The following is a 25,604-nucleotide window of genomic DNA, read 5'->3' as shown; positions in this document are numbered from 1 at the left end:
TCTAGGTTATTCCTGCGGGGATATACTCAAACAAGGCTATAGAGGGGAAGTCCTTTTGCTCTTGATATAATTTAGTAGGTGCAGGCTGTAAGTTCTGTAAGGACTTTTAAAAGGAAGTCGGATTTCAGTAGTCAAACATCTGACCTGGCAATTTCCAGGGGTCTGGCAGGGGACCGTGAGAACGTCCCGGGGGCAACAACAGAAGACTCCTCTGCACATGCATGCACTAAAAATGTTAACCCACAAGAACTACGGTTTGCGTAAAGCAAAAGTATTTTGTACACAGACACTTTTCTAAGGGTCAGTGCATCAAGATTTCCAGTGAACAGATGGCAGGAAAACCAACCCTTAGGAAGTGGTAAACACAAAGCAGACAAAACACATTCCCATCAGGGTTGTATTTAACTTATTTATTGACTGGTAAAATGGTCACACACACAAAGAAGCAGTAGAACTGACTGGGGCCGGCTTGGGTTATTCAAGTCCTTGCACGTTCCTTCACTGGCTCGGAGCACGCAAGGCAGAACATTAGAAGCACAAGGGTGGACCTGCGGTGGTGGACAGGGGAGAAAAGCTGAAAATCCAACATCACTCCAAGATAGGGGTCAAGGCAGGGGGCGAGGTGGGGGGGTGTACAAGGGGCTTGGAGATAAAGTAACTGCAACACTCTTTGCGGGCTGGTTGGGCAGGATACAGAGGAACAGCAGGGAGGCAAGCTGATTGTGGTCTCTTCATGTAGCCGCTCAGGACAGCAGGCTCAGGGGATGGAGTTGAGGAGATCCTTGAGGAAGCCATCGGGATCGCTGATTTCTGACAACAGTCCTGAAACCAGGAAAGGGTACGTCAACTGTGCACATTCAGCAAACCAATTCCTAGAAGCATCTTCCTTTGCCACCAATTCAGGCAAGCAAGTGAAGAGGCCAGGGGAGGAGAGGAACTGATGGAGAAGATTTGAGCCTCCCTCACACTCTTTAACGGCTTCAGTCCCCAAAACCAAGGAGGCAGGAATAGCTGGTAGCCAAAGTGCTGACCCACGGGAAGGTCTGCAGTTCACTGTCCGCTCACCTACCCACTGCTATACTATCCAAATCACTTTTGGTTCACAAGATGCAGAGTACACAGGAAGCTGCTTTATACCAAGTCAGTGTTGGCCCATCTAACCCAGCAAATTGTACTCTTGACTGGCAGAGGCTCCCCAAGCCTTTCCCAACCCTGCTACCCACATGAACCTGTTAATTGGAGTTTTTATCCCTGTGGGAAACATCTCGATTACATCTGAATCAGTTACCATCACTCAAAGGCAGCATGTCAGTAAACAGTGTTATTACAAAACACACATAGAGCTTTCTGGAGTAACTAACCAGCCACGTCCAGAAATTCTGAAAAGGTCTCCACAGGCATAAACTCCTCCTGGAAAGTCTTCAGAGCCTTGTCTGCGGCCTCGTAGATGGGCATGTCATTGTGGCGGATGTATTCTGCCAGAGAGTAGGACCAGCCCCCCTCTGTGTTACTCGTAGGCACCTTCTGGATGAGACAGAGGAGAAGGGAGGGTTAGAAGCTTGAGAATGGAGGACAAAGAGGAAGCAGCAAAACACGGCTTTAAAATGGGGAATCAGACCTAAGGGGAAAAAAAACCTTTTGAAAGAAGGGCCTATCAAGAAGTTATAAGCCAATAATGCCTACATAGGTCCTCCAGCTTCAAGAGCAGTATTCCTTTGAATGCCAGCTCCTGGAGAAAGGCTGTGGTCTTGTGGATTCTTCCAGGGAGCATCTGGCTATCTGCAGTTGGCAACAGGAGACTGAACTCTGTCCCTTTGCTGTGGTTTTCTTTTGTTCTTATTCAGAGCATGCCAATAATCTCATCTACTGAGGATTTTAAGAAATGGGTGGTGCATGCTGCACCTCTCCAGAACTGGTAAAAATTGTGGAAACGGAGGGATGGGGAAAGAAAAGAACCCGGAACACTGATGTAAATATCTTAATTCAGCTTTTAGATCACCCTGAACTAGGATTCCCCCAACATTCCTCAGCCTGGGAGCTGGCACGACAGATGGTGCTGGCTCCCTGGAAAAAAGCAGGCCACTGGTACGAGGAGCATTGCTAAAAGAAGAAGAAATGCACCAAGAGTTCCAAGCTCGCTTACTTTGAACATGTTGTAAATGAGATCAACGAGGGCCCAGAAGAGGAGGCCGGAGCGATAGGCAGAGTAGTCCTTCACTGTTTTATCCGTTAGCCTGTTAGGAAAAATAAGATCAAGCCTCGCAGTTAATTGCTACACTTTTCTTTGCTGCCTGAAGCTGATGAATAGCCCTGGCTGTGGCGACAGCCAGAAGCCCATCCATAATACATGTGGGAAAATGCGTGGGGCAAGCTCAGCCAGGCGCTGGAGGGAGGAAGAGAGGGAGGGAGGGAAGGAACACACAGAGAGACGGGGAGGCTCCACTGTTCTCCCCAGCAAGCGATTTAGAACTGCAGCCGCAGGCACAACTGCAAGGTGTTGTGCAACGTGGGGCCCGGCACTGTTGCTGAAATTCCTGCAATCTCGTTTCCATCCCCCCCCCCTCAAAAAAGAGGGGGGAAAGCATTTTCTCCAAGACTTAAGGCCATGAAGTTAACCATCCCCTGTCCCCTAAATCTTCAGTCATGTTGCAAGGGGCTTCCCTGCTCCACTCTCAAGAACGTTTGTTAAGGGCAGGTCAATGCTACAAAGTGAGAGGTGCCATCAAGCTGCCTCTGCTTCTGTCAGGGCTCCAAGCCCTTGGGCTGCTTGAGAACTGCAGGCTGCCGGTCCCTGAGGAAAGTGTTTCCCCTGGGAGGCTAAAGCTACTTCCCCAGAACGGGCATGAATCAAATGCCAGATTTCCCTTACAGCAGCAGGAAATGTACAGAGCAATCGATGCCGGAGTCTGCAGCCCCTCCCCGAAGGTTACAAGACCACTCAGGCGCATATTACAGAGCATCCAAAATGCACGCCCTTCCATCATGACCCCTGAACACCTGCTCTCGGGAAGTTGCAAGGAAACACTTCAAGCGAAGGGGCCAGCAAAGACTCCTCCAAAGACACACACACCCCAATTAACACTGCTGATCCAGCCATGGCATGGTCCAAAGGGTTAGGCCCTGGGATCAAGGCACACACAGCACATCTTTTCTCCCTCTTACAGACAAGAGATCAGAGGCAGAGAACACAGAAAGCCTGGAGCCATTTTAAATGACCAGAGGGTCACTCCTGGGGCCTTCTTGGTGACAGCACCCTGCAGTGTCCTCCTTTGAGTAATTTGTGAGACAGGGACAGCAGTGACCTTTGCATGCCCCTCAAAATCTATCTAGTGCTAAGCCTATTGAGAGCCAACCTGCTGAAATCAATGGATGTGACTAATTTAGAGTCATTAATTTCATTGCATCTACTCTTGAGGAGAACTTAGCTGCAGACCACCCTATTATGTTTAGAGAAGTTTTCCTAGGCTCTGAAAGTTGTATCCAATCAAGTTCAATGGGTCTACTGTTAAATGTTTTGTATGCTACTCGGTTTATTAATGATATATAGAATTCCTTTTGTTTTACTGATGCCATATATATATATATATCAAGCGGGGGGGGGGGGGAGGCGCTGAGCCACAGACTTAATGCAGGCAAAACAGATGCAGCTCTGTCGCCCAGACAAAGAGAGGAGGGAGGAGAAGAGGTCAGGCTCCCCCCCCCCCCCGGGGATTTACAGCAGTTGAGTCAATGTCAACTACATCTAATTCTCCTGTGTGCCTGAAGAGGGCGCCGAGACCTGAACCAACATATGGAAAGAGGGTCCAACCTTGCGAGTTGTTCTCGAGTCTTCCAGGAACTATTGGAAATTCAGCTTTTTTAATAAAAAAAAAGATGCTGATTTTTAAGGAGAAGAAGAAAATTTTGTTTGGTCACCAAAACCAGCCTTTTCCAGCCAGGTGCCCTCTAGACCAGGCATCCCCAAACTGCGGCCCTCCAGATGTTTTGGCCTACAACTCCCATGATCCCTAGCTAACAGGACCAGTGGCCGGGGAAGATGGGAATTGTAGTCCAAAACATCTGGAGGGCCGAAGTTTGGGGATGCCTGCTCTAGACGTTTCAGACTAACTCCACATCAGCCTCAGAGTCTAATGCAGAAGGCAAAGGCTGCAAGAACCAAGTCATGCCAAGGGTCCCAATCCAATGAGCCTGCCTTTGTAACCCTATAGGACCATTCTCTGGGGGTGGGAAGGGAAGGAACTGGTTTTCTGCAGCACAGAGAGGGGAGAGGAAAAAGGGTGGGTGGGTGTGGACAGCCCCATACCTGCTTGCTCCCCCTGGTGACACCACCCGAGCGTGTGAGATCACCAGCAGCCGCTTGAGAATGTCAATGCGCATCGCCTTCCACCTCTCCGGGGGTAGGATGTGAAGCGCCATGACGATGTAATAATGGGGCCCGTCCACCTCAAAGGCACTCTCCACCCACTTCTCCTTTGGGTGCTCCAGGAAGCTCTGGAGGTTCTTCTCTTCTCGAGAGGTTGCTCGTGTTCTGGAAGTGAAGCAGAGACAGAAGCGATGCACTGAAACCTTTCAACATAAGAGCTTGCCAGATCAGACTGTCCAGCATCCTGTTCTCACATTGACCTGCAGAACAGTGGCCTCCCTACAAGGGCTAGACTACCCAATAATATATTGTTGAGGCCTCCCCTTGCCTCCCCTCCAGTGTCAAGAACTGATACCAGGGCTGAGATACGCCAAGCTAATGAGCCAGAAAGCGGAACAAAATGCCCCCCTACTTGCCTTCCCCCCTCCAACCAGACATCATTTCACAGGCTGAGCCCAGATCCACCTCCACATGTATCAACACCTGAACATAAGTCCCCTTAGCATACTCCAGGGGTCGGCAACCTAAGGCCCATGGGTCACAAGCAGCCCACGGGGGTCGTTTAACTGGCCCACGACCCACCACCAAACCGAGTCACCCGCTCAGCAAGTCTCTGTGTGCTGCGCTAAACCAACGCAGCACAGGGACTCGCTCCCGTGGCGCCAGAAATCGTGGGCACGTGCACGCAATCCGGCCAAAACAGGGCACCAGATGCAAGTCCTACCCTTTGTAGAGAAGCCTATATACCCAAACTACACAAGGATCACATTACAGGAAGGACCACTGGATTTAATGTGAAGGTGTCTTCTCTGTGGACAGACGGTATTCCCAGGATGGGTCACTCTTCCTGCCTGATCCACAGACAGGGCTCATGCCAGTGCAGACCGCTAAGCTTCCTTTGGGAGGGGTGAGCAATGAAACCTCAAAATCTATTGCTCCATCTGCGGAGCAATTCAAAGCAGCAACCTGTCTCCTAACGCCCTGCTCCACCAAGGGAGAATGGCTCAGGGGACATATGCAGAGACATGCAGAGAGAGAGAGGTGGACAGAGAGAGATAAAAGGTACTGACGTGTTGAGGACATAAAGCACCGTGTGAATGATGTAGGGGATGAGGTGGACATTGCTCTCCCGCCCTCCGCCGCCTGTGTCCACGCTGAACGACTGCTCCATGGCGAACCGGAGGAACAGCAGCTTGGTGTCGTGCACATTGAGCTGGTAGGTGGGCTCCCGCTGCCCCGTGCACTCTTGAAGGTAGGTGTTGTGCCTACGGGAAGGAAACAAACACCAGGTTAGGCTGCAGATCTCACAAGAGGCCCAGGAAAGCCGAACTTGAGGCAGCTGCGTTTCATAAAAAAAAAAAAAATACATGGAGAAGCTGGAGGGTTAAGGAAAGGGCAAAATACAGATATGGTTCTGAAAAGTTAGTATTAGGATGGTACAGCCCAAGAGATAAGGCCCTCTTTCCCTACAAGCTGGTGGGAAGAGGGCAATTGCAGCAAGAGACTGCTGACCCCGATAGAACAGCAGGCAAAAGGGCAGCTCCTCAGACTCACCTGGCTAAGCAGGTGGCAAAGGCAGATTCTGGGACATGGGGCCCCCACACCGGCAAGAGGCCGTTGCATTTGGTGTTGGCATTCTGCAAGGCTGCACTCTCCCATTCCTCGCGCCCACGTGCCAACCTGCAGGAGTAAAAGCAAGGTCATTATCAGTCAGGGAAAGTCCCCTGCAAACCTCTTCCCTGTAGAGCAAAGCTGGTGACTGCCTCAGTCCAGAAGACTTAAATATTACACACACACCACAAACCCTGGAGCTTACCAACTAGCGCATTCCTTAAGGTATTGTTGGTTAGCTCAGTACCAAAGCTGCAGCTGATGGGATTCTTCCCCAGGCTAAACCAAACCTCCAGCAGATCAGGCATGGCTTTGCGGCCAAGATGCAAAGGAGATCTCAGGCCCAGAGGGAAACTCAGACCCACCTCACAGCTGCCAGGTGACAGTCGTAGTGGACAATGTTAAAGTGTGAAACGGTGCTGTAGCCCTGCTGCTTCCGAGGCTTGTTCTCAAACTCCTCCAGGGCGACTCGCTTGGTGAAGGTATAGATGCCCAGGACCTTTGTTGGCTGTGGGGAGAAAACAGAAGCTGCAGCGGAAAACCCAAGGCACCAAGCTTCGAATGTGGAAAAGCTGCACAGAAACAGCTGCCGTTTTCTCTTTGGCCTTGGAAGTCTATAGAGCAGGGTTTCACAAAGTGGGTGATCCATCCCCTCGGGGGGAGCTGGAACAATTGGGGGGGCAGTGAATAAAAATAAGAGGGCAGTAGAAGCAAAAAAAGAAGAACATTTTGAAAAACCATTCGTACATGTTTCATCTGCTCTGTAATGGCACTTGCCACGAGGGCAGGCACTGCTGTGGGATGACAACAATGCTTCCCCTGCAGTCATGCTGGACAAGAGCGGTTTTCCTGGGCATGGGTGAACCCTTTTCAGCTTCACTCAGGCCCGGGAAGTGGGTCGCAGCTTGCCTGCCTATTTGGCGCACCAGGGACTCAGCCACATTTGTCACAATAATACGTTTTGAATGCGTTATAAGCATGCAACACCAGAGAGCAAATAGGAATTTATATGGATTTTTACATAGGCTTTATTTTTCATTTTAACGATTTAATTTCTGACATAGTGTTTTTAACCTGTGTCTAGATCCACCCATGGTTCAGCTTTCTCACTAGGATCATTTTTAATGTTATTTGTAATTTTCATTTTAATATTATCCTTTGCTATCTTAACATTCTGTGTGTGATGTGAATGTCACCATACTTGATTTTAATAAACAATTTTATAATTTCAAGCTTCAGCATGTTTTATCTACAACATCTTTCTTTATTATGTTGTAGGACATAGGTAGAAATATAGACACATAAAAGAATGCAAATTTGTCACCGCATCTTTCTGTTTGTTTACTTAAAGAAGGGAGATTTCTAGGGGGGCACTGAGATATTTCTTTCCTGAAAAGGAGGCTGTAGGGCAAATGAGTTCGGGAAACTCTGGTAGAGAGTCACAGAACTGTAGACTTGGAATGGCCCCAAAGGGTCATCTGGTCCAACACCCTGCAATTCAGTGTAGACCTGCACGACTATGGATGTTGCTCGGCTGCCCCACACCTTGGAAATATGGCTGCAATGAAATGTGCATATGCAGACATGGGTGCCTGCATGAAACAGCGTGACTGGGTGAAGTTGCCAGGCTCTGACTCCCCACTTCACCCCCAAGGCCTACCTGGAACTTGTAGCCCTCCCTGCAGATGCAACAGGTGAGGCCCGGCTCCTCGATCAGCTCCTCCATCTGCTTCAGCAGCGCTGTCTTTGTCACCACCTGGCCCTTCTCGTTGGTCTGAAAGATCCAGCACAGCAAGGTTGTCAAGGAGAAAAGCAGGGTTTGGCGGAGGGCAGGCGGGGGGGAATGAAAACTGGTCATGCAGGTTGGAGGAAGAGGGCCATCACAAGGGAGCATCTTGATGTTGTGCAGGCATGGAAAGTTTCGCATTGGAAAACGTGCCCTTGACCTTATGGTTGCTGCCATGGCAGTGGTCAAAACAACAGCGGTTTCCCTCGGCTAGAACTGGATTGCCCTCCTGCCTCTCCGTTTACATCTCCCGTAACAAGTGGGACCTGAACAGCCACTGGTCCCGCTGGATTAAATGGCACCACCCAAAGAGCCAGCCATTGCTAGAACTCGTGGACATCCAATGGAGCTGAACATTGGAAGACTCAGGACAGATTTAAAAAATGACTTCTTCATGCTGTGCAGCGTTAAACTGTGGAACTGTCTCCTACAGGAGACAATGATGGCCACCAACTTAAATGGCTTTAAGAGAGGATTAGACCAATTCATGAAGGAGAGGGCTTTGGATGGTTGTTGGCCACAATGGCTATGCTTGGCCTCCAAAGTTGGAGGCATTAATGTTTCTGAATACCAGCTCCCTATCGTGGCATCTGGCTGGTTATTGTGAGAGTGCTTATGCTCTTACCGTCATGCCAAGGGTGCCCAATGCTTTCTGGCGCATCGCCATGGCCATGCGCTTCTTCTCCGCTCGCGTCTCTCTCCGGGCGGCGTCAATCTTCTTGTTCACCTCTGGGTGCTCCCGCAGGGCCTCCAGGAGATTCTCGGCCAGCGTCCCAATCCCTTCATCACTGGAGACTTGCTCCAGCTTGTGCAAGTTCGTGATCGAGTCGGTCCCAATGAGCACCTGTTCAGGGAGTAGACGTTAACGCAGTGGGCAAAGAGGGCAGGAGGATGAGTCAACCTTGGCCCTGAGCTGTGGAACCTGAAAAGGAAATCTCCTACGCTCTCCCCCCTCTACAGCTGTGCTCTTAAAAAATTGTCCGTCTTTCGAGCACAGTATAGTACAAAAGGCACCCAGACCTCCAGGGATGCCACCCAATTTAAGACCATTGACGTTCAAGAGCAAAGTGAATTTTAAGCAACTGAGTAATGGGTTGATGAAATTGGCATAAGTTTGCGTATGACATACAGAGCGTTCCAGTTACACCAGCCAAGAGAGACAGGGATGTGGCAGAAGCCCCTGCAACACCTTGGAGGAGCACTAATGGAACACTTCAAATTTTCCCCTTTCAAAACCGTATCGCTCTTCTTCAAGAGCATCTCATTTACTGGAAGAAGACCATTCTAAGGCAGAAGTTCCCAAACTTGTTCTCCCCAACCCCACCCCCCCACCCCAACTTCAGACCATCTGAAAACTGCTAAGGGTCTTGGCGGACCAGACAATTCTTTTCTTCTGCTTGTTGTACTAACTGCAATGTGCTGCACTAGCGGCTGTGTGATGTTTAATTGTACTGTTGCTGCTTTTATTTCATATATATTGTATTGCTAGAATCACAGAATTGCAGGATAGGAAGGGTCCCGGAGACCAATACCCTGCAATACAATCTTATTGTATTACATTTAGAATTCCAAGACACACTGCAATGCATCCAAATGACTCTCGTGGACCACTTTTCTGTAGCACACTTTGGGATGTTTTCCTTCTGCCCCTTTGGTGAACTGATGTAGCTCCATTATTGTTGGATCATTCCCACCCTAGATGCAAGCAACACACACACACCACTGAGGTCCATAATGAGAAGGGCTCTGCCAAGGCCTCCGTAGGGGCTGGGCTTAAAAGAGCCCTTTGCTTTTGTCTCACACTTAGGAGAAGGCAGCTGTGCCTGTAATCAGCCCCTAGGATCAGGCACCATGTATATGCCTAAACCTGGTGTACATGGAGACCAGATTAGACTCATGAGCCGGGGGAGGGGGGGTTAAGAAGACATCTCTTTCACCTGCGTTGGTGGGTGCTGCGTGGCGAGACCTCGGAGCAGCCGGAGGATGAAAGGAAGGGCTGGCCGGGAGAGGAATTTCTTCCACACATCGGCATCCAAACTGCGGAGAGAAGATTGGAAAAGAGAAAGCGTTTGAAAAGCAGCTGTCAATACCAGCATCAAGACCTGGATTACTCCACCCCAGCCCCGCTGTGTGGCTCACACACTCATGCTGCAAAGGCGGCTCTCCCCACCCGCTCCCCAAATTAAGGCAATTCAGACACTCCCAAAAAGAATGAACCACCTCAATTTCCAGTGTAGTCCTTTTGCCTGAAATCATGCTTCATGTGGCTGAGCTCCAAACACCCCGAGAAAATGACTTGACCAGGGGTGGCGGGTGAGACAGAGACCTGCAGTTGCTTTCCTGGGATCAGCACAGAGTGTCAAGGGTCCTGGAAGCTGTTAAGGGCCCAGGTAACCTTTAGTGCTGCCTTATCCAGAACTGGGTCCACCTAGCCCAGTGTTCTCTGCTCTGACTGGCAACAGCAGTTCTCCATGGCCTCAAGGCTGAGAGATTTTCCCCACCACCTAAACCCCAATATTTTGTTTTCTTAAAGGAAGGCAAAGCTTGGGATTTTCTATCCTCACATTAGCTCTGCAAGGGAGCAGCAAACTGGGCGCACTCAGGACACCCCCAAGGAAAGGGCAATGCCCCAAAACACAGAGGGGGCTCATCCCAGTGAGCTGCCACCCACAAATCGCCTCCATCCTCCCGCACGACTCTCACTTCTTGGCACTGGGGATGTGCTTCTTCATGTAGTCGAGGGCGTTCTGCGTGATCCCCCTCTGGAGGATGAGGTCTTTCAGGAGGTGCCCATTAGTGTTGTTCTTGATGCCAGCTGCTATTTTGCAGAAACAGTCCAGGAAGACCTTGTCATCCCCACTGTGTTCCTCATCGTACCTGGGGGAGAAAAGAGGCAAGGGACTCACAAAGGCTATCAGAGGGCCAATCCGGGCTCAGGTTCTCCGCTCTAAATAAAGCTAAGTCACATTATTTCTTGGGGGCAGAAGCGCAAGCCATCTGCACCCTCTGATTCTAGCCTTGCGGGCTGCTTTTTGCAGAGCTGAGCTTGTAAAAAGGACACTTGTCCCTGTTTATTTCTATGCCCAAAGCAACTCAAATTGAGTAAAATATTAATAGTAAATTGAAATAGTCTTTTGCTCACTGTTTTCTAGCATTAATTGTTGCAGTACCCACAAAATGCACATTAAAAGCACAACAAAAGGACACTGAAGACAACTGGTGCAATCATTCAGACTCCTGAGAGTATTTGCTTTTGTCAAAAAGGAGAGAGGGGTGCGAAGTTTCTAGTTCTCAAGAGGGTGAAGCTATGCTTGAAATTATGCAAAGATATCCAGCAGTTGTGGGGAGGGGCTTCAATGCCCTTGCCCACCCTCAATGACAAGTAGAGGAAGTCAAAATTAAGCACATTTCCTATCTTTGTATAATGCATAAAACACACCTTTTTTGTGTAACATACAGAGACTCCTGTACGCAACCCAACTGTTTAAGACAAGCCTGGTGCCCCTTCAGAGTTTGGAGCTACAATGCCCCCCCCCGGCCTGGATGGCATAGTCCAAAATATCTGAAGGGCACCCGGTTGGGATTCTGTGCTAGGCTGCGCAGAGTCTTAGGAGCTTTGAGGCCAGCCTGGAACCAGAGATAAAGCAGAGCTGTGCCTCTGGCAACCAGAGCCCTTGCAAAACAGCAGCACCCCAATTTATTTTGCGCACTTAAAAACTCAAGGAACAGGAGAGTTTGGTTCAGGGTTCCCAGGAGGCATACTTGTCGAAGCTGCAGTAGGGCTTGAAGCGATCGACCAGGATTTGCATCTTCTCCATCTCCCCAAAGGACAGGTAAGGAATGATGCGGAGCAGGCCCTGCAGGACGCTAGGGTTAGAGCGGACGAAGGTGCTGTTGATCTGGTCCAGCAGCATCACCAGCTGGTCCTTGTCTCCCGTGAGGAGGAGGTTGCCCTGCGGAGTGGGGAAATGGCCCGTCAGTCAAGACACCCTGAGTCTATCTGTCTTCGGGCACCCTTCTCCCTGCCCCACATCCCATTTACAGGGCAGCTTCTCAAATCCACCCCTCACAATCTCTCAACCTCCCTGTTCTGTGCAAATTCCTCTTCCTCCGTTTCTGCTGCTCTCCCTCTATTCTCAACGCCTTCAGGACAACACCTAGCTTCCCCCTCCAATAACCCCCCCTGACCACTCCCTGATCCGACAAAGCCAACTCTCTTAGGCTTTCGTCATTCATTTGGATGATTCACCATCACGTCTCTGTAAGAAACGCTCCCTGCGTGTATTAAAACCAATTTATTAGCAACGAAACACGTGTTCCAATGAACACAGGAGGCTTAAAAGAAAAGAAAAATCCCATTTAGGCAGGCAACAAGAGAACACCTAGTATCTCTACGGCATCATTTTTTGAAGAAAAAGCGAGTCACAACCTCCAGCCTCGCTAGGGAGTTCCTGGATGTCCTTCAGCTCATGGCAAGATACAGTTCAACCCCCTTGAGCGCTGCTGAAGAGGGTCAGAGGCTGAAGTCAGGCCCAGCTATTGTGACCTGAAGACCCTGGTCAGCCAGCAATATCCCCTGGGGGCTAACTCTGAGAAGGGAGGGGTGGGCCCATGGCTCAACCCTGCTATACCATAAGGGTGCCTGCTGCAGAGGGTCAGCTCTGACCAGGGGACTTCTAGTTTCTAACCCCTGCTTTGGTCAAAGGGAAGCTCAAGAACTATTGGACCTCTGTGTGAATCCCTGTTCTGAACACATCTTCCAATGGCTCCCATTTACCTAAAGGTTGGCTCACCTCCTTCCAGTGACTCATACAGATGTAGCCCCAATGACCCCATGTTTCTTCATGCTTTTTTACTTTTTATTTAAAATATAAGCCCTATGTTTCTTCCCTCATATAAGACGCTGGCTTGCTTTGCAAAATGATTCTAATATTGCCAGGTGTTGAAAGATTGCAAGAAGGTCAACTAGCCTGAAGCCCCGTTAGCTCACTAATTAATAGTGAAAGAAAGCAGATACACTAGCTAGCAGGAATGTGTTTGTTTTTATACTTAAGTCTGATATAATTGCTCCTCACACTTACTGAAACGTTGTCCTCATGTTTAGAATTGAGAAATAAGTTTCAGTTGTTTCTCACCTCCAAAGGGGAAACTATTTTCCTTCCTTCCTTCCTTCCTTCCTTCCTTCCTTCCTTCCTTCCTTCCTTCCTTCCTTCCTTCCTTCCTTCCTTCCTTCCCTCCCTCCTTCCTTCCCTCCTTCCCTCCTTCCTTCCCTCCTTCCTTCCTTCCTTCCTTCCTTCCTTCCTTCCTTCCTTCCTTCCTTCCTTCCTTCCTTCCTTCCTTCCTTCCTTCCTTCCCTCCCTCCTTCCTTCCCTCCTTCCCTCCTTCCTTCCCTCCTTCCTTCCTTCCTTCCTTCCTGCACCCCCATTAAATGAATTAGAATGTATTTCTGTCTCTGCTGGGCCTCTCAGTCTTAATCAGCTTCGCATAAGAGAGAGGTGAGGTGCCCTTGAAAAGACTAGACGCTTCATGTAACAAAGTACTAAAAATGCAACATTTTGCAGGAGACAGAAGAAAGGATGGATTTATACCTTTGTTTTAAAGCAATGTGCGGTCATGCTATTGTATAGTAGGTAGAAGCATATTTCTTAGACCAATGAAAAGTAAGCATGAGGTGTTCATGAGCTGTCCATGTGCGTAGATGACCAACTGGAGCCTTGGAAAGGATTGGGCATGAGGGAATCATGGATGGGAAAATATTATAAAGTGCCTTTGCACCTGTGCCCTGGGTCCAGAATTTGGAGAATTCTTCTGGACCATGTTACAGGTAGGTAGCCGTGTTGGTCTGAGTCGAAGCAAAATAAAAAAATTCCTTAAGTAGCACCTTAAAGACCAACTAAGTTTTTATTTTGGTATGAGCTTTCGTGTGCATGCACACTTCTGCTTTCTGCAGACTGCAATAAATCTTATCACTTTGCATGATACTGTATGTTTTTATTTGGCTAGAAGAACCAGTGTATTTCCAGACCCCGCCTTTGAAGGGCAACACAGGGAGGCAGCTGCAGAGCCTCCTTAAGGGAGTGACTATAGGGTCCGATTACAGATGATGCAGAGACGCAACAGGATCCCCTTTGGAAGGAACCCTGAGAGCAGGCACTCATGCAGGGTCAATGAAAAGGCTCTCCACTGCAGATCCTTCCATCGTTTCCTAAACATACGTCCTTGTGGGATGAACACAAGCAGTTTTCTGGCACCACAAAGTAACCTCCAGGCATTGGAGAAATGGCACTCTTAAGCTCTTTCCCAGGAGGCCAATAACAGAACAGCTCTGTCAATTTACCCGAAGGCCGACGGATGCCAGACTTCCTGCGACTGCCATTAAAACCCCTCAGGGTCAGATCCCTTCTTAACCACCAGCCCAGAAAGACATGAGCAGCTCTCAGCTATCAGTGATCCCCAATAGAGGAATAATAATAATAATGGAACTGATAGTACAATAATAAGAGCTTTTGGAATGGAGAGGTGGGGCAGGGAAGGCATGATAGACTGCAATGGAAGGGTCCTGGCACAAACACGTCTTGCAAATGTATTATTCGTAACTTGCACCTCCCGCTTGTCCCCGGAACAGCTTCCTGGATCCTCTGGACTCTGGGGGCCCCTGGGCACCTGCTGGAATTTCCCTCCCCTCCAACCCGGGCCCTTTGCCAAGGCTGCCCACAGCAATGCTAATTCCACCTGTCTCTGATTGCTGCTCAAGAGAGCCATGAAGAAATTGTTATTTAGACCAGGAGTGGGGAGCCAGCTGTGACCCTCTAGATGTTAGTGGGACCCCAAATCCCAGCAGCCCAGGGATGATGAGAGCTGCAGCCCAAAAACATCTGGAGGGCCACTGGCTCTCTATCCCTGATTTGGGCAATGCCGCCTGTGTCTGTGGCGATTCAAGAGTTCCCTAAAGAGAGACGGGCAAAATACAAGCACAACCCAAAGCACCACTGCTACGCAGGCAGGCCTCTGCCACCAAGGAGCATACAAAACTAAAACAACAGGGAAGAGGATCAAGGGAGGGGAGGAATGAAATCTGCTTCCTGGATGCAGAAACCGCAAACCTTCCCCTTGCCCCCACTCCTCCCATGTGCAAACACTTACCTTGTCCTCACTTAGTGGCTCTGCGTTGGACTCATCCAGGATGATCTCCATGATGCTGAGCACCTGCTCGGCCACAGCTGCCCCTCCGCTGTCTTTGCTCTCCTGTTCGGCCACGAGAGCCTGACAAGAAGGGTGGTGACAAGTGTCACACAGCAGCCTGTGCCCCGACCCTCTGAGAAGCCTGGCGCCAGCCTCCCCCTCCCAGGCCGGCGTGGCGTAACACACAGGTAAGGGAGGCCAGCGTGGCTGAACCATTGCGGAAACCGCTCTTGATGTGGCCACAGAGTGGGAAGGCGGCTCTGGGAACAGAGAGGGAGCCCAGCCACCCCGTATTCTCCCACATCTCCCGATGGTAGGAGGCTCTGCCTTACCAGGTTGAGGGTCCCCAGCATGACGTTGAGAGTGTTCATCTCCAGCTTCACCAGCTGCTGGCGGTTAACCTTCACTTTTACACAGTAGCTGAAGAGTTTCAGCAGCACCTGTGTGGAGAGGAAGACCTGAGAAGTTGCCTTCACAAATTTTAGGACCAGCGCCAACCCCAATGTGGGACCCGCTCCTCACTTTGTGCCCCCTTCCCCCCCCCCCCCCCCCGGGTTCTCGTTTGCATCTCTCGAGTGCTCTGGGTTCTCCCTGCTGGGAGCCCTGCAGATCAGGCACTAGCTCCCTGCACCACCTTCTGGTCAAGGGGAGGAACTGCAGGCAATGCCAGCCAAGGCAAAGTCGTACCCCTCATCATCACCGTCTTGGCTTGTGACATCAGATGATTTGAGGTATTGCAGTCCTGAGCCGTTTAAGGTTTTATAGATCAGGGGGGGGGCGTTGATGCTTAAATTCTCAAGATGGCCCAGGAATAGGCAAGATTCTTGCATTGCAGGGAAATGGACCAGATGACTCTCGGGGTCCCTTCCGACACTACAGTTCTACGCTAAGACATAGGAAGCTGTCTTATACAAAGTCAGGCTACTAGCTCAGTATTGTGTCTAGACTGGCAAGCAGCTCCACAGGGTTTCAGGGAAGTTCCACATGCAAAAGAGGGGCTCTGCCACTGGGCTGTTTTCACAACAACCCTGTGAGATAGATGAAGCCAAGAAACGGGGACCAACTCCAGGTCACCCCAATGAACTTCATGGCCGACAGGGGATTCAAACTCTGGTCTCCCAGGTCACAGTCCAACAAACACGCTAACCACTACAGAGCCCTGGCTCTAATGAACAACAGGCAGGTAGCAGGTCGGACGGCTGGTGTTTTTCCTTGTATTTTTATGCTGTGAACCACCTTGAGATCTATGGGCGAAGGGTGGTATGCAATTTTGTAATGAATAAGTAAATAATAAGAATAATAAAGAAAATGGGGGGGAGCGCTCTTATGAGCAAAAGAATACAAGAGCCTGCTGAATCAGGCCAATTGCCCATTTGGTCCAGCATCCTGCTCTCGCCATGGCCGAACAGATGCCTGTGGGAAAGCTTGTCAAATCGTTCTCCCATTCAGTCCTTTGTTGATGAACCTGAAAAGGGGCACAGACACACACAGAAAGAGGAAGCGATTGGTGGGGGGGGGGGTGTCTCACCGTCAGGAGGTGTCGGCCTTGCTTGAAATCCTTGATGCCGGTCAAGCGGTTCAGCATGCAGCCCAGCCCCCCGCACTGTGCCATCACACCCGCCATTTTGTACACTTCTTCCTCATCCTCCTCTTCATCTGTGGAAAAGAAAGAGGCTGACAGGAGAGAGGCAATGGCATCAACAAAGCTGGGAGGAAGCACATGCCAGCCACTGCGGGGGGAGGACTAAAAGGGTGACAGCACCAGGCCATGTTGTTTTTCCTCTTCCACCAAAGAGCAGCTAAACAGGTGTGTGTGGGGGGGACTCTTTGGAGGGGGCTGAGATGCAACTCCCATCATCCCTGGCTAGGAATGCTTGCCAGGACTGACGCAAATTAAGATAATAATAATAATTTTATTATAATAATTTATTATTTATACCCCAGCCACTCTGGGCGGCTTCCAACAGAAATGTTAAAATACACTAATTAAAATATTAAAATACACGAGGCTTGCTGGATAAGGTCCAATGGGGCCCACCTAGCCCAGAATCCTGTTTTCACAGTGGCCGGCCAGATGCCCATTATGACAGTGTTTCCCAACCTTGTGCCTCCAGCTGTTTTCGGACTACAATTCCCATCATTCCTGACCACTGGTCTTGCTAGCTAGGGATGATGGGAGGCACAAGGTTGGGAAACACTGCATTATGGGAAACCCACAAGCAGGACCTGAGTACAAGAGCAATTCTCTCCTCCTGCAGTTTCCAGCAACTGGTATTTGAAAGCAAAGCCTTCACAGTGCCTAGAAGCCACTGATAGCCTTATCCTCCGGTGAATTTGCACCATCCTCTTCTAAAGCTATCCAAGTTGGTGGCCCATCACTGACTCCTGTGGAAGTAAGTTCCATAGTTTAACCAGGAACTGAATGAAGATGTGCTTTCTTTTATCCAATCTAAATCTTCCACCATTCAGCTTCACTGGGTGAATTTGGAGTTCAGGAACATTGGGGGTGGGGGAGAAGGTTCCCCACACCTGAGGGGCAATGGATCTTCTGCACAGGTAATTCCCTCCCAGGGAGGAGTGGCTGTTGGCTACCACAGATTGGCTACCACTCAATTCCCCCAAAGGTTTGCTGCATTCTATCCAATTTAAGTGCTGCTCAGAGTAGATCTTAACTGGATGCAACCCAGGATTGTTGAGATAAGTGCCAGGTCAGAAGTGTTCAAAGCAGTTGGACTGCAAAAATTGACTTTCTCCAAGAAGGGAGGCAACGTCAGCCCCACAGAGGTCCCATTGCCAGGAGGTCTTTGGCCAAACTGCTGTGACCCCATGGCTGAAGACATCCGGATAGTCCCTTCCGTCGAGGGAGAAGCAAGCGCCGTACCTGTAGTGGAGTCCAGCGACTCAATGAACTCTTCCGTCGCGTCGCCCAGCAAGCCTCGCATGCGGTATATAATCCTCATGGGCTCCCCCTGCGGAGAAAGAAGCCGGAAGGAACCACAGTGGAGTCTTTGCCAAGCCCCAGAGCACCCTTAAATGGACAGCCCCTTTTAACCAGGGCTGAGCTAACCCCACAGGAAAAGGGGGGGGTGTCTGTCGGTAGCGTCAGGATAGTCAAGAGGTTCTAGGCTACACTCTAGTCAAGAGCCTCCAAAGGGAGCCAGCGGCCAGCTGTGAGCCTCCCTAATGCAGACCTTTTTAGGGTCTCTGCCAGGAGGCGCCTACAATTTTATTATGTACATGCCTTAGAGAGCTCTTTGATCCAGCAGTCCTCCGAATAAATAAGTGCAGAGAAACAAAAGTGCAGTTCCTTCCCCTCCTCCTGCTCGGTCTCGGTGAGGGGAAAGGGGCACGGCAGAGGAAAAGCAGGATTATGACCCACTCCGTAATGAAACAAGATTTGGGGTGGCAGCAGAGTTAATTCATGCCTAGTAAGTCGTCTTGCCTCTTTACAGCCTCAGACCAATCCCTGAATATCTAGTTAGCTAGAGAGAGCTGCAGAGGCAGAGCAGGCAGGAGAAACGCTTCCTTAGAGGGCTGCTGCCAGTCAGGGTAGACAGTACTCAGCTTGACGGGGCAAAGGCCCGATTCCCAAGAAACAGATTGACAGTCGTACCTTGTTTTTCGAGCAGCTTAGTTCCCGAACATTTTGGCTCCCGAACGCCACAAACCCAGAAGTGAGTGTTCCGATTTGCGAACTATTTTTGGAAGCTGAACGTCCGACGGGGCTTCCATGGCTTCTGATTGGCTGCAAGAGCTTCCTGCAGCCAATCAGAAGTCGCTCTTTGGTTTCCGAATGTTTTGGAAGTTGAACAGACTTCCGGAACGGATTCCGTTCAACTTCCACGGAATTTCATAAAATGGATGTACCACTTGCTTGCAAAAAGCAAAATGAAACTCAAAGCAATTTACAAACAGACCCAAACAATGAAATTATCAGTAAAAGCAGTTATTGAAAACCATCACAAAATAATTAACAATAAGCTAAAAAGCTACATTAGAATGCATGTCAACATTCTTCACGCCTGAGTGTTTGCCTAAGCAAAAATATTTTAGGCTGGCACTGGAAAGGGCGCAGTGAAGGCACCTGGGTAGCATCAACAGGCAGGGAGTTCCTAAGGTGTAGGTACCATCATGTTGGAAGAATAAAAGGAGCTTCACATGTACAGGTGTAGCTTTTCAGCAACTGCCCTGGAAGTCCCTGCCGTAACCAGCTTTTAACTGAACCATATTTTGCCCTTAAAACCAGTATCCATATAACATTCGGGATTTATGCTCGAGAACAGGGAGGCTGGAATAAAATATACGGAATGAGAAGATATGTTAATTTGATTGGCTTTTCTTTTTTTTAAATAGACGCAAATCTCCCTCGCTGACGTGAAGAGGATGGAAGGGGGGGTGAGAGAGAGAGAGGGGGAGGGAGGAAGAGAGAGTGACAGTTTAATAAGCTTTTAAGTTGAACAGGGTATTAGGAGAGTGGCTAAGCAGAGAAGGGACTTGTTACAACTTTCCCTGTGGGGAGGAAGCTTGTTTCGTGCCAGAAGCCTTGGCTGTTTGTCTCCCTCTCTCTCTCCCTTTCTGAACTTTAATGCTGTTTTAAGTTTGAATACAGAGCAGGGAAGAAAGGGAGGGGGGGTGTATGTTTGGGATCCCAGCTTTGGGAGAAGGAGGCCTTATTTGGGGTGGGGGGGATATTGGGGGGTGCAGAGAGGGAGAGAAGAGGACCTGTCAAGAAGTCTGCAGCTAAGCCTAATGTGGAATAAGCAGCGCTTAATGTCAGAGAAGATTCCGGAAAGCGCCGGGGAAAACCCTCGGGGGAAGATCGGCTCAAAGGCCGTGCCAGAGACCCGCAATTAGCACCGCGGGGGGCTCTGGTAAAATGGCAGACGAACAAAGGGAAAGCGGGTGAAAGAGAGACAAGGGAAACAAATGCAGCCCCGAGGTTAGCTCCTTGTGAGCCTGTCTATTTCCTAGGGAACCAGAGAAGGAGCTGCAGGAGGAGGAAAGCGGGGGGGGGGGAGGCGGAGGCCGTCACAAAGGGGAAGAAGATGAAAGCTGCTCAAGCGCTGACAGCAATGCTGACAAAAACTCTCCCCGGCCTTTTCAGCAGGGCAGCCGGGAATCCTGGGAAGCCACGCAGGCAGAGATGCAACAGGCGACGGTCACACGCAGCCTGGAAAAGGGATCTAGAGGGCTGGCTCCCAAGCCTTCGTGGAATGAATGATTGGCTATTCGATTTCTACACCGGTTAATATATTAAAAATTTATCTCCAAGCAACGTTTGAAAAGCCCGAAGCAATGACAGACAGCGCAACCAAAATATTACGCAAATGGACAGTTACATAGGAAAACGTTGCCATTAATACGAAGTTACTAAAATGTATAATAAATCAATATCAATTCATTTTCCTTTTGACACAGCTTCCAGGTTCTCACCCAGGGTCCAAACTCTCAGACTCTCTGAGAGCCTTGCTAGGATGGTTGCATATTTATTACTGAGTGACTGACTCATTTATAGCGCACCTTTTTCTCCAAGGAGTGCAGGGGCATGAGTGCTTCTCCCCCTCTTCGCCGTTAATCCCCATAGCAACCCTGCAAGGTGGGTTAGACCCAGAGAAGGCAGTGCCTGGCTCCCAAGGTCACACCCAGTGAGCTTCACGGCCAATTAGGGATTTGACCCCTAGTCTGCCCCAGGCCCTGGGCCAATATTCTAACCATTTACACCACTGGCTCCCATATCACAGCTAGGAACCCTTAGATCCAAGGTGCATGGGGAGAAGATGAGAGAGAAAAAGAAGAGGTTCTCTGTACACACTTTGGTATAGTTTTCACCTGCACCAAGACACAAATAAAATTTATCACTCTTGCACCTCCAAGCGAGGGCAAGCTCCACTCTGCTTGCTGGGTGGCCAAATGCTTTAAAGTGCTAAGCGCTCGGGAGAGGCTGTCATTCGTCTGGGTTTTCCCGCACACTCCGGGAATCTGGCAACAAAATGGTGTGGGGGCCCATTTTTGCTGAATCGGCAAAATGTCCAGGGAAAGTAAGGGGGGGGGAATCATTTAAAAAAATCCAAGAGAAGCCCTAAAATGAATTTTGGGGAGAGAGCTCAACAATTTTGTCCATATATTCGCTTTGAAGAATATGGCAACCCTACCAGAGAAGCAAAGGTCTGTATAGTTAAAGCTATGGTTTTCCCAGTAGTGATGTATGGAAGTGAGAGCTGGACCATAAAGAAGGCTGATCGCCGAAGAATTGATGCTTTTGAATTATGGTGCTGGAGGAGACTCTTGAGAGTCCCATGGACTGCAAGAAGATCAAACCTATCCATTCTGAAGGAAATCAGCCCTGAGCGCTCACTGGAAGGACAGATCCTGAAGCTGAGGCTCCAATACTTTGGCCACCTCTTGAGAAGAGAAGACTCCCTGGAAAAGACCCTGATGTTGGAAAAGATTGAGGGCACAAGGAGAAGGGGACGACAGAGGACGAGATGGCTGGACAGTGTTCTCGAAGTCTGACCAAACTGCGGGAGGCAGTGGAAGACAGGAGTGCCTGGCATGCTCTGGTCCATGGGGTCACGAAGAGTCGGACACGACTAAACAACTAAACAACAACAACAACCAGAGAAGTTAATTTTACATTACGAGGCACTGTATATATTAATTAAATAAAATGCATTTTTAAAACTAAGCTCCCAGAGCCACGTCTTTAATGGACCCTCATCTCTGTTCGGCCTCTGAGTAAGGATCAGGTTTGTTTTCTTCTCACGGCAACTTTCAGGACAAGTCTTAAACAAGCTTGCAGGATGGCAAGAGCCGGTTACCAGCATTGCCGAAAGCCGTATTCTTAAACACAAATTATAACACTTCTCAATTATCTACTGACTTGGGGGGACATCGCAGCTTAAATTTTGGCATGTGGTGAGGACCGGGGGGGGGGGGCGGTCACCAAAGACTCAATAGCCAAATACATGAAACCAACAGGGGGAAAGCAAGTTCCCAGTGACCTTTCTGCATCAAGCATAATTTTACTTCGAAAAGGTCATTGACTTTCCCCCAACAAACAAGTCAGTTGCCATTTTGCCATGGAAGGGGCATAGGTAAAGGTAAAGGGACCCCTGACTGTTATGTCCAGTCGCGGACGACTCTGGGGTTGCGGCGCTCATCTCGCTTTACTGGCCGAGGGAGCCAGCATAGAGCTTCCGGGTCATGTGGCCAACATGACTAAACCGCTTCTGGCGAACCAGAGCAGCGCACAGAAACACCGTTTACCTTCCTGCTGGAGCGATACCTATTTATCTACTTGCACTTTGACATGCTTTCGAACTGCTAGGTTGGCAGGAGCGGGGATTTGAACCACCGACCTTCTGATCGGTAAGCCCTAGGCTCTGTGGTTTAAGTTAATTAATTAATTAATGCATTAATTTGTAATAATGATTGGGGGGGCACACGAAGTGGAACTTGACAAAAGGCCCCATAAGGAAGAGAGGGTGAAAGGCTGGAGAGAGGGAAATGCTAAGAGCAATGTGTGAAATATTCATCACACACACACGTACGTACAGGGGGTGAAAAACCTAGACTCATAATAAATTCTGAAATGCAGGTCTCTCTATTCAGGAACTGTCAGTCTGTTGGAAACACAGGGCCATTCGGATCCATGCATCTGAATGCATTAATCTTCCAACTGCTTCTCGACAAACATGAGATTCTTTTGAACTCAGATGACAAGGCAGGGGTATTTTAACATATTCATTCCTAGAGGCTTTCTGGAGGATAATACCCAAAGTTTGGCACTGATAGTCAAAGCAAAGACATCAAATGCTTGATTTCCACCCCAACCCCCAACTCCCCTTTTGCAGGAGGAGGGAATCAAGTTTCCTTCCCTTCAAAAATGTCCTGAGCGTTTTGCATTTCTGCGAACATATATATAAACCCATGGCCCTTTTCCGTCTTGATGCATCGCCAGTGTCATATACTACATAAAGAAGTTCCATCGCTTCGTGATTTCATGCTGCAATTCTAACCTGGCTGGCCAAAGCCAGGTCCACTCGGCTGACCTGTCAACTGGAAATACTGACTTGCTTGCTTCCTAATTTTGATCTATGATCATCAAACCCCTTCAAACCCCTTCATGGATCAATCAAACCCCTTCATGGATCATCAAACCCCTTCATGGATCAATGCCTTGTCGTGGCGAAGGGGCTTGAATAACTCAGAGAAGCTATGAGCTATGCCATGCAGGGCCACCCAAGATGGACAGGTCATAGTGGAGAGTTTTGACTAAACGTGATCCACCTGGAGAAGGAACTGGCAAGCCACTCCAGTATCCCTGCCAAGAAAACTCCATGGACAAAGACAACAGGCATATAAAAGTTATGACGCTGGAAGATGAGCCCCTCAGGTCGGAAGGCGTCCAACATGCTACTGAGGAAGAGCGGAGGACAAGTACAAGTAGATTCAGAGCTGATGAAGCGGCTGGGCCAAAGCCGAAAGGACGCTCAGTTGCGGATATGCCTGGAAGCGAAAGGAAAGTCCGATGCTGTAAAGAAAAATATTGCATAGGAACCTGGAATGTAAGAACCATGAATAGAGGTAAGCTGGATGTGGTCAAAAATGAGATGACAAGAATAAATATCGACATCCTGGGCATCAGTGAACTAAAATGGAAGGGAATGGGTGAATTCAGTTCGGGTGACTATCATATCTACTACTGTGGGCAAGAATCCTGTAGAAGAAATGGAGTGGCCCTCATAGTCAACAAAAGAGTGGCAAAAGCTGTAATGGGATGCAATCTCAAAAATGACAGAATGATCTCGATACGAATCCAAGGCAGACCTTTTAACATCACAGTAATCCAAGTTTATGCACCAACTACCGGTGCTGAAGAAAGTGAAATTGACCAATTCTATGAAGACCTACAACACCTTCTAGAAATGACACCAAAGAAGGATGTTCTTCTCATTACAGGGGATTGGAATGCTAAAGTAGGGAATCAAGAGATAAAAGGAACAACTGGCAAGTTTGGCCTTGGAGTTCAAAATGAAGCAGGGCAAAGGCTAATAGAGTTCTGTCAAGAGAACAAGCTGGTCATCACAAACACTCTCTTCCAACAACACAAGAGACGACTCTACACATGGATATCACCAAATGGGCAGCATCGAAATCAGATTGATTATATTCTCTGCAGCCAAAGATGGAGAAGCTCTATACAGTCAGCAAAAACAAGACCTGGAGCTGACTGTAACTCAGATCATCAGCTTCTTATAGCTAAATTCCAGCTTAAACTGAAGAAGGTAGGAAAAACCACTGGGCCAGTAAGATACAATCTGAATCAAATCCCTTATGAATACACAGTGGAAGTGAGGAACAGGTTTAAGGATTTAGATTTGGTGGACAGAGTGCCTGAAGAACTATGGATGGAGGCTCGTAACATTATACAGGAGGCAGCAACAAAAACCATCCCAAGGAAAAGGAAATGCAAGAAGGCAAAATGGCTGTCCAACGAGGCCTTACGAATAGCGGAGGAGAGGAGGCAAGCAAAATGCAAGGGAGATAGGGAAAGATACAGGAAACTGAATGCAGATTTCCAAAAAACAGCAAGGAGAGATAAGAGGGTCTTCTTAAATGAGCAATGCAAAGAAATAGAGGAAAACAATAGAATGGGGAAAACCAGAGATCTGTTCAAGAAAATTGGAGATATGAAAGGAACATTTCGTACAAAGATTACCATAATCAAGGACAAAAGTGGTAAGGACCTAACAGAAGCAGAAGACATCAAGAAGAGGTGGCAAGAATACACAGAGGAATTATACCAGAAAGATATGGAGGTCTCGTACACCCCAGGTAGTGTGGTTGCTGACCTTGAGCCAGACATCTTGGAGAGTGAAGTCAAATGGGCCTTAGAAAGCACTGCTAATAACAAAGCCAGTGGAAGTGATGATATTCCAGCTGAACTGTTTAAAATTTTAAAAGATGATGCTGTTAAGGTGCTACACCCAATATGCCAGCAAGTTTGGAAAACTCAGCAATGGCCAGAGGATTGGAGAAGATCAGTCTACATCCCAATTCCAAAGAAGGGCAGTGCCAAAGAATGCTCCAACTACCGCACAATTGCGCTCATTTCACACGCTAGCAAGGTTATGCTTAAAATTCTACAAGGCAGGCTTAGGCAGTATGTGGACCGAGAACTCCCAGAAGTGCAAGCTGGATTTCGAAAGGGCAGAGGAACCAGAGACCAAATAGCAAACATGCGCTGGATTATGGAGAAAGCTAGAGAGTTCCAGAAAAACGTCTACTTCTGCTTTATTGACTATGCAAAAGCCTTTGACTGTGTCGACCACAGCAAACTATGGCAAGTTCTTAAAGAAATGGGAGTGCCTGATCACCTCATCTGTCTCCTGAGAAATCTCTATGTGGGACAAGAAGCTACAGTTAGAACTGGATATGGAACAACTGATTGGTTCAAAATTGGGAAAGGAGTACGACAAGGTTGTATATTGTCTCCCTGCTTATTTAACTTATATGCAGAATTCATCATGCGAAAGGCTGGACTAGATGAATCCCAAGCAGGAATTAAGATTGCCGGAAGAAATATCAACAACCTCAGATATGCAGATGACACAACCTTGATGGCAGAAAGTGAGGAGGAATTAAAGAACCTTTTAATGA

The 25,604-nt window shown here is 48.7% G+C and overlaps 1 protein-coding gene across 8 annotated transcripts in view; it reads right to left on the bottom strand.

Moving 5' to 3' along the window:
- Nucleotides 1-389: 389 nt before the first annotated feature.
- The window catches only part of UBR4 (ubiquitin protein ligase E3 component n-recognin 4), a 129,911-nt gene continuing 104,696 nt past the window's right edge, over nucleotides 390-25,604 (bottom strand). For 6 of the 8 annotated variants that reach the window (XM_035120583.3, XM_035120584.3, XM_035120587.3 and 3 more), the window contains 16 exons: nucleotides 17,824-17,911; nucleotides 16,471-16,616; nucleotides 15,275-15,382; nucleotides 14,904-15,023; nucleotides 11,523-11,713; nucleotides 10,464-10,637; nucleotides 9,698-9,797; nucleotides 8,386-8,604; nucleotides 7,635-7,748; nucleotides 6,340-6,482; nucleotides 5,918-6,043; nucleotides 5,434-5,628; nucleotides 4,304-4,528; nucleotides 2,144-2,234; nucleotides 1,362-1,524; nucleotides 390-822 (listed from right to left, as the gene is read on the bottom strand). In XM_035120583.3, coding sequence (XP_034976474.3) covers nucleotides 758-822; nucleotides 1,362-1,524; nucleotides 2,144-2,234; nucleotides 4,304-4,528; nucleotides 5,434-5,628; nucleotides 5,918-6,043; nucleotides 6,340-6,482; nucleotides 7,635-7,748; nucleotides 8,386-8,604; nucleotides 9,698-9,797; nucleotides 10,464-10,637; nucleotides 11,523-11,713; nucleotides 14,904-15,023; nucleotides 15,275-15,382; nucleotides 16,471-16,616; nucleotides 17,824-17,911 — 2,268 coding nt within the window. In that variant the 3' untranslated portion in view covers nucleotides 390-757. The remainder of the gene's footprint in view (nucleotides 823-1,361; nucleotides 1,525-2,143; nucleotides 2,235-4,303; nucleotides 4,529-5,433; nucleotides 5,629-5,917; nucleotides 6,044-6,339; nucleotides 6,483-7,634; nucleotides 7,749-8,385; nucleotides 8,605-9,697; nucleotides 9,798-10,463; nucleotides 10,638-11,522; nucleotides 11,714-14,903; nucleotides 15,024-15,274; nucleotides 15,383-16,470; nucleotides 16,617-17,823; nucleotides 17,912-25,604) is intronic. The other 2 variants (XM_035120589.3, XM_035120586.3) reach the window with 2 other exon arrangements.

The sequence above is a fragment of the Zootoca vivipara genome, chromosome 6 (genome assembly GCF_965207765.1).
Source record: "Zootoca vivipara chromosome 6, rZooViv2.hap1.1, whole genome shotgun sequence".
NCBI classification, from domain to species: Eukaryota; Metazoa; Chordata; class Lepidosauria; order Squamata; family Lacertidae; genus Zootoca; species Zootoca vivipara.
This window is presented reverse-complemented; position numbering and strand designations above follow the sequence as displayed.